Source organism: Protopterus annectens, chromosome 6.part0, assembly GCF_019279795.1.
Source record: "Protopterus annectens isolate FY-2018-M chromosome 6.part0, PAN1.0, whole genome shotgun sequence".
In the NCBI taxonomy this organism is placed as follows: Eukaryota; Metazoa; Chordata; order Ceratodontiformes; family Protopteridae; genus Protopterus; species Protopterus annectens.
In genome coordinates, this window is record NC_056737.1 from 1,600,924,177 (window position 1) to 1,600,941,932 (window position 17,756).

At 36.5% G+C, this 17,756-nt stretch overlaps 1 protein-coding gene across 1 annotated transcript in view; it reads left to right on the forward strand.

The window, feature by feature from the left end:
* TRAF3IP1 (TRAF3 interacting protein 1) overlaps nucleotides 1–17,756 on the forward strand; it is a 2,107,097-nt gene that overhangs the window by 1,404,678 nt on the left and 684,663 nt on the right. Inside the window, exon 10 of the mRNA XM_044075051.1 lies at nucleotides 10,883–10,966. Within this exon, the coding sequence (XP_043930986.1) occupies nucleotides 10,883–10,966 (84 nt within the window). The remainder of the gene's footprint in view (nucleotides 1–10,882; nucleotides 10,967–17,756) is intronic.

A 17,756-nucleotide genomic window follows, 5' to 3' on the forward strand; every position in this document is an offset into this window, starting at 1 on the left:
ATTTCATAGATATGATTATATATCCTGTCCTTCAAACATCTGGTAGTCATGCCAATATAAAAAGCTTGGCACCGTTCACAATTTGCCAAGTATATGATGTTCTTATCCTCACAATTAGCTGTATGTCTAGGCTTAAATGTAAAATCTAAGCTAGGATGTATAAACTCCTGTTGACGAGAGATCCAAGTGCACATATTACACTTACCACAAGGGTATGTACCAAATCTCTTCTTAGTTCTAAATATATTGTCTGTTGATCTCTCAAAATGCTCAGCACACAATATCCTTTTTAGATTTTTACTATTTCTGTATGTAAAAATGGGTTCATGACCTGCTACATTTCTTATATCATTATCCATCGTCAGGATGTGCCAGTTCCTAGAGATGATGCCTGTGATATGTTTAATATCACTTGTAAATCTGGTGCAGAAGCTAATTTTGTGAGCATCAAAGCCACTACGATGTTGTTTGTAGAATCTAGGATAGGCCTGTTCTACCTCAATACTCTTATCTACAGATGTAAAAGAGTCCTTCACCCTGTGTACCATCTCCATATCATAGCCCCTATCTAGGAAGAGATCCTCCAGCAACTGATATTCTTTCTCAAGGACCTCTGGCTGATCACAAAGTCTACTAATCCTGATAAACTGACCTTTAACTATATTTCTAAAAACAAATCTGGGGTGCATACTATCAAATCTGAATATGGTGTTTCTCCAGCAAGGCTTCCTATATAGAGACGTATTTAGTCCCCCTTTTCCATCCTTGCTAATCGTGACATCCAAAAAATTAACATGTGTAGACGAAAATTCTATTGTAAATTTTAGGAACTCTGTGGTGAGTTCAAGCTCTTGAATAAAAGTTGTCAACTCATCTGCTGTACCTTCCCAAATGAGTAGAACATCATCAACAAATCTCCTATAAAGAAGAATCTTTGAAAGGTTATCATTGTTAAACAGAGAAGAAATCTCCCAGTAGTGCACTACCAAATTGGCGTAGGTATTTGCACAGGGAGTACCCATCGCCACCCCCCATTGTTGTAAATAGAACTGTTCTCTAAACGTAAGGACATTTTTGGTTAATACCAATGCCAACAAAGCATTCAACAGAATTTGTTCATTCCTACTATACCTTGGACAGTGGTTCAATATATTCATAATGGCTTCCTGTCCATAGGAATTAGGAATCGAAGTGAAAAGGTTTTTAACATCTAACGTTACTAGCAAGCATGACTCAGTAATGTCACTATCCAACTCACTAAGGTCATTCAATAGTTGGTATGTGTCCTTAAGTATAGTAGGTATGTCAGCTACTATAGGTCTTAATTTCTTCTCTATGTAAATCGAGATATTCTCTGTTACCCATCCATTACCTACTACAATTGGACGTAAAGGGGGTGGGGTAAGATTTTTATGAATCTTAGGAAGTCCTTTGATGTATGGTACTAAAGGATGTTCTACCAAAAGAAATAAGTATAGGTCACGATCTATTTGTCTGCACATCATCAGGTCATACAGTTCATTATGAACCTCATATATCAATCTCTCTACAGTACCTTGATCAATCAATCTATATGTATCAGTGTCTTCAAGCAACTTATTCATGCATAGTACATAATCATCTGTATTTAGCAAGACTACCCCCCCTCCCTTATCTGCTGGTTTGATAACCAGACCTGCATTGTTGAGCAGAGTATGTATAGATGCCCACTCTTCTTTACTGGTATTAAAAAATAATGCTTTGTGTCTAGTATCTAAATAATACGAGTAAAAATCTCGTTCACATGCCTTGATGAAGCATTCTAAGAAAGGATGTAGCACTGGTGTAAAAGTGCTCTTTATTTTGAAACTGAATGAATCATGTGTACTTGAACCAGAAACATTATCCTTGTTAAAGAACAATTTCAATGAAATGGATCTTACAAACATCCTTAAATCAATGAGTACTTCACTGAGCTGACTAACCTGTGCAGGTATAAAGGAAAGTCCTTTATTCAAAATGTCAATGTCCATATAAGAGAGTTCAACACTGGAGAGATTAAGCACAAGACTCTTCAGTCCCTTGTTCATCCTTTTCTCGTCAGTGATTCCCCCGAGTATTTTCTTTTCGTTCTTCCATGACTCCGAGACCTGTTCCCCGATGTTCTGTTGAGTTGCACTGGTAGGGGCAAAAAACGCTCAATGCTATTCTGCAAAACTTTCGACTTGGCTCCCATGTTGTTGTGCCGAGTGAGAGCCAACTGGTTCGGGGGAGGAGTGTCTGATGAATCCAATATGGAGGCTCCTGTAGCCTCAGGATGTGATGTCAACGTGTTGTCAGGCAAGGAAATGTTCATTAAAGGGGCAACCTGTGGTAAAGCTGAAGAATTGTCAGGTTGCATCACAATTTGATGGGAATCTGCATCTGTAGGCCCTTGAGTACGTGAATATCTGGGCCAAACGAAAACTTTACCATTAGAAAAATCCCGATGATCTCTCTGAAGCTTCCGAAGCTTCGTTTGTTGAAGTCTATCACTATAGGTGCATATCTGGCCATATAGGTTATCAAGTCTTGTAAGAAACATTTCCCCTTTAAATTACATGGATATGTCCTTGTGTAGCATTTCCGCTTTAGCGGCAAGCTCATTTTCAATAGGTAGGAAATAATCTAGTAAAAGTTTTATATAATTGTAGCTAAGATTCAAGTTCAATTTCTGCCAGCTCTTCAGTAGTTCCGGGTGGCTATTACCATATGAGGGCATGCATAGTACCCTCATACCATGTGGAACTACCTTAAAATTAAGGCAAGCTTCAAGATGTCTACGCTGCCAGATGAGCCGGTATAATTTGTATAGGCAGTTCTCTAAATCCTTAAACAAGGGATTGAATTCAGACATGTCACTAACAGTACCTGTATCAGGCAGCATGGTAGAAGAAAGTTCCATACCTAAAAAAGGATTGTCCTTCTTTTCAATAAGAATATTCCACTTCCGGTTAGGATTAGGTCTCTCAGGTACATAGTCCAATTCTATGGAAGATCCTTCCATCATGTGGAGGCAGGAACAGCAACTTAACCAGCAACAACGAAAATGTATAAGCAGTCCTGGCTCCCCAGGGTCTCCTCAAAAATGAACAACACAGCAAAGAAAAATGAGGTTGAAGCAGACCACCACGATAAAATCAACGATTTATTGATAAAAGATGAGCTCTTTCGCGTGCACCAAAAAGCACGCTTCTTCAGATCTATTATACACACATATAAAACTTCCTTATATACAAAAAGGGGAGTGTTACTCCCTACACTCATTATGTGCAATCATCCAATTAATCATACAATTAAGATAGCAAATCACACATCCATCCCAAAAACAGCTCTAACAATTTAAACAAGCTGATAAGAACACTGTTGTCATAAATATATATGTAGAGATGGCAAAATATTAAACAAAAAAAATATATATATAAGTATATACATATAAAAAATGTAAAATATGGAATATAAAATATGCAACTACTCAATTAGATATTTCCATCACTCTCAACTGTAAGAAATAAATATATATATAAATTGTATATATATCTCACTGACATTCAATACCTGTCAGGAAACTTGTGTGTTCTAAAACCACTTCCATGAAGAATACACAATACTAATGACAAGAATGTCAAAAATAAAAAGATGTCATAATGAGAAAAAACACATATATCTTGCATATTTATCATCTAAAAACTAAACTCCATATATGGGAGCAACCTCTCCTACAACCATCACATTGCCACTATAACCAGAAAATCCTTCTACGTAAAATAAATAAATAAAGATACAATATTTTTGAGTCGTTTCATTGACTGGAATAGCTGAAAATGTGAATGCAGTGTTTACCATATGTCAAATTTGGCAAAACCGATGTTCAACATTTGAACCAGTTCAAGTTTTGCTTTAAAATCACCATTAAAGTGAACTGTGATTTTGCAAGAACCACTCACTACCATGCTTTCACCTTTACGCATTTGGAAGGCTGTAGTTCACTGTTTTTACCAGTTGCCCACGTGAGTACGTGATTTTGAAATCTGCATAAGTGTCGTTCAACAAATTGATAGTAAACCTAATCCTTATTGCCCCTTATTGGCCTTATCAAATTTGTTTCCTTTCTTTGGCCTCATCTTCTTCATCCTCCATGTACTCTGGATCCAACTCCAGACCTTCTGTCTCGCCCAACAGACTCAATCCAATCAGACATTCTAGGCCTAAAGTTGACCATGTGGTTTCTTCAGTTCTATTGATCGCTAGATGGCCCAGGCTCTCCTCCCCTGTTCATCACATTCTTTTATCATCCCACAAAGCTTCCACTAGGAAATTCTACACAACCAAATGGAAAAGATTTGTAATTTGGGTGCAACAAAAGGAATTAGATCCCTTTTCAGCTTCTGTTCCTAAAGTTCTCAAATTTTTAGCCTAGGGCCCAACTGTTAATTTACAGTTAGCTGCCATTTCCAATTTTTCATATTGGAGTAAATAACTCAGCTCTGGCATCCTCCAAACTTTGCAGAGCCTTTCTAAAATGAACCTTTCTTCTTAGACCTCCAGTTAAAGATCCTACTCCATTTTGGGATTTAAATGTAGTCTTACGAACTGTAACCCAATCTCCATTTGAACCTTCAGCTAAAACTGAGGTAACCTGGAAAACTATCTTTTTAATATGTATTACCTCTGCCAGAAGAGTTTCAGAATTACAAACCTTGTCTTTAAGCCCACTTACTTGATTTTTCATAAGGATGGAGTATCCTTACAAACCAATCCTTCATTTCTTCCTAAGATGGTGTCAGAATCCAGTATCAATCAAACTATCAACCTGCCAGTCTTCTTTCCAAATTTCTCAGATAAAATAATGTATATGCTACATCTTTTGGATGTTCACAGACAATTATGGTTTTATTTACACAGAACCAAACATTTTAGAAAAAACAAATAATTGTTTGTTTCTTTTTTGGATTTGAAATTAGGCAAGTAAGTCTCTAAAGTAACATTAGCCAAATGGTTGACTGATTGTATTACCTTTGGTTATAATAAATTGGGCATGCCTTTACCTAACCACCAAAGGCACATTGTACCAGGTCCATGGCAACTTCTTCAGCCTTTTTGTCTAAGTCCTCACTGGATGATATTTGTGCAGCCAGAACTTGGGCTAATCTTCATAACTTTATTGTTCATTACAAATTGGATCAGATCTCTAGAGGAAGATCAGCCTTTGGCTGAACAGTACTCAGGAATATCTTTCCTTAGAGTCCTTCTGGGGTTTAGGTAACGGGGACTCTGTCCCAAGAGTTGAGGAACAAATGAAAATTGACAACATCAGATAAAGAAGTTGTGTATTTAACCATAATGTTCCATCTGTGTTGTCCATTTTCATTCTTCCTCAGCTTCCCTCCCACCACCAACCTCCTTGTTGTCTTTTGGAAAAATCAAAAGATGCTGAAGGAACCATATTCCTTTGTTTCAGTACCAAATTTTGTTATTTTATCCTATTTTATTATTCTTCTGCAATGCTCTACAGATGTAAAGGGCAGCAAACAAGATCTGAGGTATGTTAGGGACTAGGGCATTATGGGAAAGGAAAGAGGGAAAGAGTTTTCAGTGATCCACAAGCTGGTAGAAGCAGCCGAGCCATAACCATGTTATGGTGAGTACATAACTTATTTTTGAAATGAGGCCATAATAACAGTAACACTTCCCTGCCTCACCCACTTAAGAATCTGTAATGGATTTTCTGACAGTGTTATACTACATGGTCTTTCAATACTGCATAAACTGCTGTATGCAATAGCTGTGTAGTTTTTACATAGGTACAACTTGTGTATCATGTAGTGATTGTTCAGTTTAAGACCCACTAAAGTGTGCAGTAGAAAGCCATGCACGCAGGTATAATGTTTACATACCAAAATCATACCCACTTAAAAAGTAGTTTTACTAACAGTGGAAAGTAAAACAATAAAGAGTGGGAACTCTAAATTCTGACAGGAAAAACACTTGAATAATACAAAAGTTGGGCATACCGGCAGCATTTAAACTTGCATGTACCAGTAGCATAGTAACAATTTGACATATTAAAGTCGGAATTTAAGTGTGAATAATTAAACAGTATAATAATTAATTAATTATTTAAATGACAGCAGTAATTTGAAAGGGTATTGTTGGTAAAGTTATTGAAAAAATGGGGTATGAGTTATTTAAAGCAGGAATGCATACAGTTACATTCAGATATAAAACATAAGTAGAAAACATAATTAAGTAAAAGCAGAAAAAAAGCAGTCTAAGAAAATATTATAGAAACTATATGCAATTTGATCACAGTCCAAAACAAAACAAAGAACAAGAAATTTGAAAAGTTGTTTATTTCACTATTTTAATTCCACAGTGAACTGATATTGACACAAGTAAAAAGTCATATAAAATCAAGCGCTTTCACCCAGGCTCTCCCAGGCTTTGTCAAGACAAATTGTTAAGTGTTTGAATGAGTCTTTTTATACACAACCTTGCAAAAACATAATGAAATCAATCATTCAATCAATCAATTAAGAACATTTTTAACTATTTCATTGCAAATTCTGCCCTTTTTAAAATATTGCACACTATCTGTTAAAACATTCAATAAAAAGCATACTCTAAAAACAGAAGCTATGTCAACTGTGTTAGTGCACTTGTTCTTACTAGTAGTTGAAGCAATACAATAGACCATAGAATATACTTGTTTGTACATGGTGTGACTTCTCTTACCTATTTTAACTACAACAACCCAGCAGATTTGTGTTATATTAACATTTATTTTTCCTTTTATATTGGCACTGTTTGCCGTATAAAAACCAAAAGATGAGCAACTTTAAAGTTGTTATAAAAACTTTAAATGGGCTGGACCTCATAAAGAATATGTATGTGATGCAACTGTTGTAACTTAGCCCTTCTAAGTTTAAGTATACTACTTAAACTTATGGCATCATTAAGGCCAGGGGGTCTTACGGCATCTAATTTTAACTGCCAGAGTAGTTCTTTATATTCAAGGGATGTTTCCCAATCCCCTCCTCTTGGGTTGCACTTGACCTGCTCCAATACTATGAACCTAAGGTCCATATGTTCACAAACCAAGGAGTGTTTAAAAAATGCATTTGATTCCTTTTGTTTGCTGACTTCATTAAGATGCTCATAAATTTAAATGCAAGGCTTGTAAACAGTGTCCTTTCATTATCAACACCAAAGGTTTTTACTTGAAATCAAGGAAGAGATACAGTAGATCACCAGGTTACTTTAATTGTAAAACAAAGGGAGTGATTTACCTGGGGTTTTGCCAGCATTGTCTTAGTTTCTATGTTGGCAAAACCGAAAGGACACTGGCTAAAAGAATTTATGAGCATCTTTATGAAGTCAGCAAACAAAAAGAATCAAATGCATTTTTTAAACACTCCTTGGTTTGTGAACATATGGACCTTAGGTTCATAGTATTGGAGCAGGTCAAGTGCAACCCAAGAGGAGGGGATTGGGAAATATCCCTTGAATAAAAGAACTACTCTGGCAGTTAAAATTAGATGCCGTAAGACCCCCTGGCCTTAATGATGCCATAATTTTAAGTAGTATACTTAAACTTAGAAGGGCTAAGTTATAACAGTTGCATCACATACATATTCTTTATGAGGTCCAGCCCATTTAAAGTTTTTATAACAACTTTAAAGTTGTTCAGCTTTTGGTTTTTATACGGCAAACAGTGCCAATATAAAAAGAAAAATAAATGTTAATATAACACAAATCTGCTGGGTTGTTGTAGTTAAAATAGGTAAGCGAAGTCACAACATGTACAAACAAGTATATTCTATGGTCTATTGTATTGCTTCAACTACTAGTAAGAACAAGTGCACTAACACAGTTGACATAGCTTCTGTTTTTAGAGTATGCTTTTTATTAAATGTTTTAACAGATAGTGTGCAATATTTTAAAAAGGGCAGAATTTGCAATGAAATAGTTAAAAATGTTCTTAATTGATTGATTGAATGATTGATTTCATTATGTTTTTGCAAGGTTGTGTATAAAAAGACTCATTCAAACACTTAATTTGTCTTGACAAAGCCTGGGAGAGCCTGGGTGAAAGCGCTTGATTTTATATGACTTTTTACTTGTGTCAATATCAGTCCACTGTGGAATTAAAATTGGAATTAAAATTGTAATCAACACTCAGCTCGCAGGACGTGGACTTTGTTTTCAGTTACCAGCTTGGTTTTACTTTGTTTTTTTGGCTTGTGTTTATTTCACTAACATTAAAGCTGAGAAAATGAATTGTTTTCTGAATTAACATTAGTAATTACATGTAGTTCACAACAATGAAATATTAACAGCAGTAGCACATAACTCAATAGTAAACTTAAAATAAACATTTTAAAAAAGACAGCATTCATTTTTAATATTATTGTTTGCAAAATGTGTGAATAATAAACATACACACATTTCTAACAATAGAGAAACAAACACAGCCATTTCACCAAAATATGGAGGAGGAGGAGAAGGAACACATGGAAAACTATTGGGGGGGGGCTGTATTTGACTGTTGTTCTTGATGGATGCTAATGTCAGATAATAGGCTGTCAAACATTTGTAACCCATACCTCTTTCCCCATATATATTCATCAAGGAATGAATGCACTAGTTAAACGCTGGTGCCATTCGTTGCCTTGGTAGCTTTCTTGACATGCAACCAAAATGCTTACACAACATTGATGTGTGCTTTATTGGCTGGATTCACAAAATTCTTAGAGTAATTAATAGTCTCATGATGACAGCTCATAACCAGTGTGGAAATGTCTTTGTATGCAGCCCATTCATCATCATGGTAGCTATGCCTGATAGCACATGCTGCTTAATGGACAGCAGAATGGTGGTGTCATACTGTGAAACAAAAGTTGTGTGTCCTTGCTTCAAGCTGCATTCATATATCTGAAGAACCCATCGATCGTTAATGGCAACATTCCTGCCCCTGTTGTACATGGCCCAGACAAGTAGGCTTTCATTTACTTGCACTAACTGTCCAGGACCTCCTAAGCCCACAGGATCTTGCAGCACCTTCCAAGTACATATGTCCCTGTGGAACTGATTAGCAGTCCACAATAGTAGTACAGGAGATGGACAATAAAGGTGATGCCACACAGTAATTGGTGTCTTATAAGGCCACTGGAACAGAAAACAGATTAGCGCCATCAAAGAATACAACATTGCTCAAAATATGTTCCCTTTAGCAGCCCAGCACTGGTATAACGACCCTTTTTATTACATTGCCATGATGCTGATATTCCCTTCGGATATAATCTCATGCCACTAGAACACTTTGGGCATTATACAGTACTAGGAAATATGACCACTGATTGTAAAATCGCAGCAATTGTAAACACAGTCTTAGTAGTAGAATGAATCAATTCCCCTACATAACTTTCAGCTGTAACTGACAATATGGTAGTAATATAATACACTGTCATCTGAAATCTTCCACATGCTGTCAAGATGGAAAACATTCTTTCACTTAAATTTGGCTCCCTGTTGAAATGTTGGCACTGAAAATGCTGAGTGCGAAATGCAGGAAAAAGATAAAAAATGCAGGGGAACAGTGAATCTTGAACACGGTCTTCTCCTTTAATCTTCTTTTTTTGCATGGGGCAAGTCCCCTCTCAAAAAATACTTATATATACTAACTCCAAGACCTCAGGGGAAAGGGGAATATTTTGAGAAATGGCCATCTTGTATTTTAGCATATGTAAGTATGTGTTTTTTGACTGTTCAGTCTCCTTATTTCAGCAGTCACTCTAGTGGTCCTGACATTTCAAATAGTTACCCCTGAATTTACCACAGAATTATACTTTCTGTAAATCTGTGATAAGTTCCTGTCCGTTTACCTCTTCTGTCTTATTGGTCAGATCCTGTCAACACAACTCTGCTCTGGCAATGGTTACTGAGTTTATATTTAGAGGTTAGATATAGTAAGGATTTTGTATAAAGAAAATACAGTTTCATATGTGAGAAATCCTATTATAGTAATGTCTGCTTGTTAAAATATTAGTGAGTGAATTACTAAATTAGAGTAAACTAAGCAGTTTTTGTAATTTCCACTTCTTTTTTTATCTTTGTTATAGGTTGGTTGGCATTTTCACAGTTAAACCTATTTCACTGACATTTATGTAAATCTCACGTTTAACATTTCTACCTTTTATAATGTTTTTAGTGAGGAAAGTGTATTGTGTTCCACACACAAATCGTCCACATTTTACTAAGTGATGTTACTGTCTTCCACATATACATCATCCACTCATTATTCATGTGAGTAGTGACAGTCACTATTGAAAAGAACTGAGCCAAAATACAAGATGTAACAGGCTTGGTAAACAGAAATATTTTGATTTATTTCTACAGTGACTTCTCAAAGATCTTACTTTATGCCGATGATGTAGCACAACTGTATTAAGTGTTCTTCCTTTCATCTAAGCATTACCTGGATCAGGAACATTATGCCATCCAGTGACCTGACTATGATTGCGCATGCCCTGATGTCTTCAGTCATTAACTACTACAATTCTTTTTACATGGGTGACTGTTGATACACTTTCCTGTTTTTAATGTTTCTGCCCTGCCTCAGATTGATTTCTTTACTACATTCTTTTCAGAAAAAAATATTTCCCTTGAGAAATGTAGGCTATTTGTTTTATTTTAATATCAAGTTGTATTCACATTTTCTGTGAAGTACTGTAATATGCATTATTATAGTATTTTTGGTACTCCTGTCCTGAAGTGCATATTGTTACTACTTTATATGTGATATGTATCTGCTTTCAAGAAGCTTTTGAATAAAGTGCCTGTGAATGTCACTTATTTTCTTTAGGAAAATTCCACGTCCAAGCAGTGCCAGGCCAGCACCTCCCAGAGTAAAACGACAGGAATCTACAGAAATAATCCCACCGGAAAGGTAAGGTATAAGCAAGTCTTTGTGTCTGTTAAACATATGCATGTTTGGAACTACATCCCATGTTTTGGGTTGTCCCCTGAACTGCTTGTAACATGCAGTGGGAAGGGCTTTAGTTGTACATTTTGTGTTGTACTTTGAAGTATTCAATATATAAGAAGTAAGACAGAATGAACTGTGGTCTTTTAAGTTGTTGGTAGGTCAGGAGGATGTAAAAGATCCCATGGCATTTATCAAAAAGAGCACAGGAAGCTCCCTGGTGTCCTAACCAAATTTCCTGTAGTAATATAAATAGAGTCTCAAGTTTTCCCTGAAAAGATGCTACTAGCCTAGTGAGACAAATCCAGTCAACAAAGGTTAGATAGATAGATATTGTCTGATAACAGTATGCCAGAGTATACAGTAAAGCACATGGTACTTGGGTGGTGTATCTTCAGTGCCGTATGCCTTCAGCATCAGTGACTTGCTCTTATCAAACAGTAAACCAAACCTAGTCATGTCTTATAAAATGCCCACCCTTATAAAACAGACCAATAAATAAAACTGAATATGAGGTGTTAGCAGTAGGAAGGAATAAGTAATTATTGGAAAACAGAAAAAAAATATTTATTTGACTTTGTTTACCAGGAAAGACTGACTGGGCAAAACACCTTTTCAGTGGAGGTCTTGGGAGGAAAGCTCTTCATTACATACATTTGGATATGGTAACAGTAAAAATATACTATAAAACTCAGGATTTTATCTTAACAGGTGCTCACCATGTCATATACATTATTACAGAGAACTCATTTTGAACTGCATGTTGGATATGCTGATGGAATCTTAATCTGTGGTCTGTTATACTTCACAGTAATTTTGTAGTTTGTACTAACTAATTTCTGTTAATATGGATAGATAATATTGTTAAGTCGCTCCACTTTGATTTTTGGTTTGGAGGTGAGATACTATTAGTTTAGTTTTATTTGGATTTATAAATAGTTTATCAGTTACAGCAAATTAAGCTCAGGCATATCTGTAAAACACAGTATTTACAGCACAGCACATAAAAGTCACATCATTAGAACATTCATCATTATTTTACAGTGTATATATACATGCTTGTATAGTAATATTAGCAGACAGCCAGCCAAAAAGGCATACTCATGTTGTATCCAATCTGTTAGATTCACTTCAGCTCCATAACCAGGAGATTACTATAGTAAAAGTTTTGGAATGTAGTAGTAGTAGTAGTAGTTCAATTTGACAGTATGATATGTGGAATTAATAATGGGGTTAGTATAATGTAGTACTGTTATACTAATGTATGATTTCATTGGGAGTGTAAATTAAAGATGGGAAAGAATTAGAATAAGAAGAGGTCTTGGTAATGGGATTATTAGAAGTGCAGGACTGTTTACTTAAAAGGTCTTCAAAGAAATTTTAAATTGCCGATCAAATTAAATGTTTTTGATATTTGCTGGGATCAAGTTCCATAGTTTAGCAACATATACAAAATATAGAGGGCCTCCATTATGATTTTTAGATTTTTGAGTGAGTACTAGGTGCTGGTTTAGTGAGTGTAGTTCTCTGAAGGTGTATAACTTGCTGGTGGCAGGGCATTTGTCTAGGGTATAGAAGATATTGCAGGCGGTCTTCATTTGAGAAAAGGCTACTCTAGACATTTAAGGAAGTGAAGTGCCTCACAGTGATGTGTTCAGATAATATGGCTGCTTGCACACTTTGCAATTGTATTATAAGACTGCTCCATTTTAGCTGGCTGAGAGGATTGTAGGTTAGTGAAAACTTATAAGCCATACTCGAGACTAGGGAGTAGATAGGTCTATGCAATGGTTTTATGTGCACATTCTGTCAGGAATGGTTTCACTTTATAGACAGGTTTTTGAATTGCATGTTGGATGTGCTGATCAAATTTTAATCCGTTGTTTATTATTATTATACCTACCAGTAATTTTGTATTTTTCACTAACTCATTTCTTGTATTACTGATTGATAATATTAAGTTGTTATAGTTTCATTGTTGAATTGGACGTGAGATACCATCAGTTAAATTTTATCTGAATATAGGAGTAGTGTGGATTGTTCCAGCCAGTTTTCATTTTTTGCAAAGGAATGCTGCAGCTCATCTTGCAGCCCTGTGAAAAGGTAGCACATCTTAGAAGTGAGTCTTCTGCATAATGGGTTAGATTTGCTGGGTGAGAGACGTATTCATTTTATTTATTTTATTTTATTGCATTTGTTTACCGGGAAAGTCCACTGGGCCTAAAAGAGCCCATTTTCAGTGGAGGCCCGGGGAGAAAAGCTCCAATGAGATACAGAAAAAATATAAACATTAATTAGTACAGAAGCAGAAACAGTGTTACAGATAGTAAATATAGTAACATATACAGAATATATAGATAAAAGCAGGAATCTAGTTTGTTTGATTACAGTAATATATACAGAAAATATACATTAAAGCAGAATTCAATTAATTCAGAGTGGTATAAACAGAGATATATTAATCAGTATTATTGTACCAGTATCAACAAGTGAAGATAAAAATAATATATTAAAGTGTAAAGGTTTTGATATTGAATCTTGTGGCTAAACTAATGTTTGTTGTGAAACTGACATCTCATCACCTCAGCATGGCAGCTGAGATTACTTTTAAACCAACTGATTGTATTGTTTGTGAAGCGCAGCTCTTTGAGTCCAAGTAATAGCATGGAATGTGAAATGGTATCACATAGGACAGGTCTAGAAATAGGGGTATAACCCTTTTGGCGTGATCTCGCCTATCATGAATATAGTTTCGAAATGTAGTAATGCTGTTTTTGTGCCATGGCCTGTCCTCAGTCCATGCTGTGTTGTGAAAAGTAACTTGTTCTCTGTTAGGTAGTTGATCAATTGTTATGTGAATATATTTTCGATTGTTTTAGATACAGTGGACAGAATGACAATAGTTTTGTAGTTTGCTCTTGCAAGTGATTTGCTATCTTTATGTAAGGGAATAACGGGGTGCTTCCAGAGTGTGTGTGTGGGGGGGAACTATTCCTTGTTGTAGAGAGTGATTTATAATTATGTATACTGGGTATGCTATGGCTTTTGCAACTATTTTCAGATTTTCTACTGTTAAGTTATCAACTGCAAGAGATGTGGGTTTAATTTTTTGTAGAAATTTTTTTAATCTTGGTGATAGGAGTTGCGGTAAGTGAAAAGGTAGTAGTGTTATTGTTGGTTAATGATATTTTGTGTGCATTGGAATTATTAACGGATTTTGCAACATTTATATAGTGCAAGTTAAATTTGTATACTCTGTTACAGATTGTGTCACCTGTGAAAGGGCAGGATTGTGATTTCTGACCAGGTTGTATAAGTTTATTGACTATTGATTACAATTGATTTGGAGCTTTACAAAGATTCTCCTGTAGATTACTACAGTAGTTTTATTTAGCCTTTAGGATGGTATTCTAAGTTAAGTTTTGTAAGTGCTGATATTGTTGCAAGTTGTTTGTTTATTTTTTTTGTATGACAATTTTCCATGATGTATCTCTGTTATGCATTAGCTCTTCTATATCTGTTGTAAGCCATATTGAAGTATTTGATTTGATTACTTTCTTGCGTTGAGGCACTTGAAAGTTTACTAGGGAAAGGAAGGCTTTGCTGAACTGAGTTACTGTATCCTTTAAAGGCAGTTTTTAATGTTTCCCAATTACTATGCTGAAGGATAACAAGAATGTTTCCTTATTAAATTTGTCTATATTTTTGACAATTTTATATTGGATGTTTCTATGTATTTTGGTATGTGTGTGTGTGTGTGTGTGTGTGTGTGTGTGTATATATATATATATATATATATATATATATATATATATATATATATATATATATATACACACATATATATATTTATATATATATATATATATATACATATACATATATATACATATATATATATATATATATATATATATATATATATATATATATATATATATATATATATATATATATATATATATATATATATATATATATCTCAAACAGCAGATCCCAAATTACGGAGGCAGGCACAGAGGTAAAAAATCCAAAAGTTCGTTTATTGTGTAATCGCTTTTGTAATCGTTACTTCTTCAGACGCATAGTAAAATCACAAAAAAGCACTTTTATACCATAAACTAATTAATTAAGCCATTGCCTGTATCTTTAAAAGTTTTGTAGGGAAAATGGCTTGATTAATTAATTAGTTTATGGTATAAAAGAAGTACTTTTTTGTGATTTTACTATGTATCTGAAGAAGCAACTTGATTACGAAAGCATTTACACACTAAACAAACTTTTGGATTTTTTTACCTCTGTCCTGCCTCTGTAATTTGGGATCTGCTGTTTGAGATAACTGTTTTGGAATTTGCTCACATTTTGATATATGTATGTGTGTATATATATATATATATATATATATATATATATATATATATATATATATATATATATATATAAACTTTATATTTAATTTATTTTCCCTTTGTCTTCTGAGTGACTGTGTGTGACTGTGTGTGTGTGTGTGTGTGTGTGTGTGTGTGTGTGTGTGTGTGTGTGTGTGTGTGTGTGTGGGGGGCCATTTACTTGTTTAGACATAATGGCAGAAAAGCATAAAGGAACCTCCGGGTTCAAGCAATGTAAAGACTGTGGCAGAAAGATGCCCAATTCGGATGGGCACCTTTCCTGCATCTATTGTTTGGGTGTCCCTCATCTGGAAATTCAACCTCCATGCAAACTCTGCAAGGGTTTCAGTGCTCAAACTCTTGCAGAAAGACGTAATAAGTTGATTCTTAAAGGCTTATTGAAATGTCCTTTCAGTGAAGCTCTCTCTGAAGCAGAGACTTCAAAATCTCCTAAGACTAACTCTAAAAAGCAAAGCCATTTTGATACGATCTTCTCCCAAGGTACACAAATCCAAGGCTCAAAAATCTCTGGTTCCAACTCCTTCCTCGGAACCGAAACCAAAAGTTCCAAAGATTGTGCTGACTTCTGCTTTGGCACTGAAACCGATAAAATCTTCTACGGTGCCATCTACCATTGAAAGTAGACATCTTCGGTGCTGACCCTGTCTTCAGCGCCAATGACCTCACTGGCACCGATAGTTGCCACCTCTAATATTTCAGTTCCATCTTCACCTACCAAACAACATTCTATGGTGCTGAAGGTGGAGATCCTAACTATACCCCCAGGACTAGATACTGCCCTTCAATAGACTCCTTTTTGGGTCAGCAGCTGAGTCCCTTCATAGAAAGACCTGAATCTCATTTGGGAATGTCCACCCTTTCTTCCTGGAGTATGTTGGAATTGGATGTAGTCAGATTAGTGAATCAGCTCTTGGCAACCCGAGGCCTTCCTGTTCCATTTTGGTCCTCCCTCCCTCCCAGAGCTGAGGCTTACTCTCCCAGGGCTCCCACATATGTTCCTCCTTCAACCTGTCTGCAGGTCTTGGAGCCCACTATTTCGATGATCCTGGTGCCAGCTACTTTGGTACCGGCAGTGGATTTCACCTCAGTACCAAAACCTACTCTGTGGTCTTTGGCTCCATTGGAACCATCGCACACATGGGACTGTGATTTGGCTGCCAGCTCCGAGATTCCTGGATCGGCTCTGATTTTTTCCATGGCACCATCTATGGCTGTTGGTGCCTTGGTAGTTACAAGTCCTCTCTTGGCTCCTACTCTGGGGAGAGGGAGGTGGCTTGTCAGAGTAGGGTGTGACCCGAGGTTGTCTTTCTCGGTTCTGGGCTCCCATCTCACTTTGGACAGGCCTGCCTTCCAGATTATGGCAAGAGCTATAACCTCAGCAGGCTCCCAGTTGGTACCATCTCTGTTGGTGTGCTGTATTTTTGTTCCCTCTGGTTTGCAGCTGCCACAGTCTGCTACTTTTATACAGCGGGTACAAGAACAGCAAGATACCCTAGTGCAGAGTCCTCTCTCTTCGAAGTTCTCCTCAGATCTTCCTCTTGAGGAGCCAACCATGTATGAGATCGTGCAAGAGGGAAGCACTTGGATTCTTCAGAAGAATCGGTCACTGAGGATACAGATTACGATGAAGGGGAATGATCCCCATGGTCACCCTCTAAAGATGTCTCCTGTGGAGACACCCTGGAAATATTAAAACAAAGAGGTGATTGGAAGCCCTCAATCCCATCTTCTGAGGAATTTGTTTTCTTGCAAGCTTTTCGTGCCCAGCCATCTACTTCTTGGGTGACCTTGCCTGCTGACGAACTAATCGCACTGATCATACAGTGGTAATGGATGGTTCTTGACATCATACAGCCTATTTCCCAGAGACCTGACAAAATTCTTTCAGTCCCTGAGGATCAGCCCCTTTTGTCTAAGGGTCTAGCTGTGGATGCCATGGTGGTGGCGGTGGCCACAAAAAAGGAACTTGCTGAAGAGAGTTCAACTGTCCATCCTCCCAACTAAGAATACTGGATGATGGACAGATTTGGGAAGTGGGTCTTTGCTTCAATGACCTTTGCTATTCAGTCTTTGAATTTTTTGGTGCACTTCACTTGACTCCAAAGGGATCTGATGATACCCGAGCTGCTGGATACCCTGGCAAGAGCAGTGTCTGACGAGGTTCAAGATAAGGTTGCCTCTCAACTTGCCACCCTGGAGTCTTATCTTTAATTCATCTATGTGGTTTATTGCACATACAGCCAAAGGGACGTCTAGAGCTGCGGGTACAGGAGTTGTCATTAGGTGTCACACCTGGATGCGCTTCTGTGATTTTGCGGACCCCTTTAAGTCTTCCTTTGTCAATG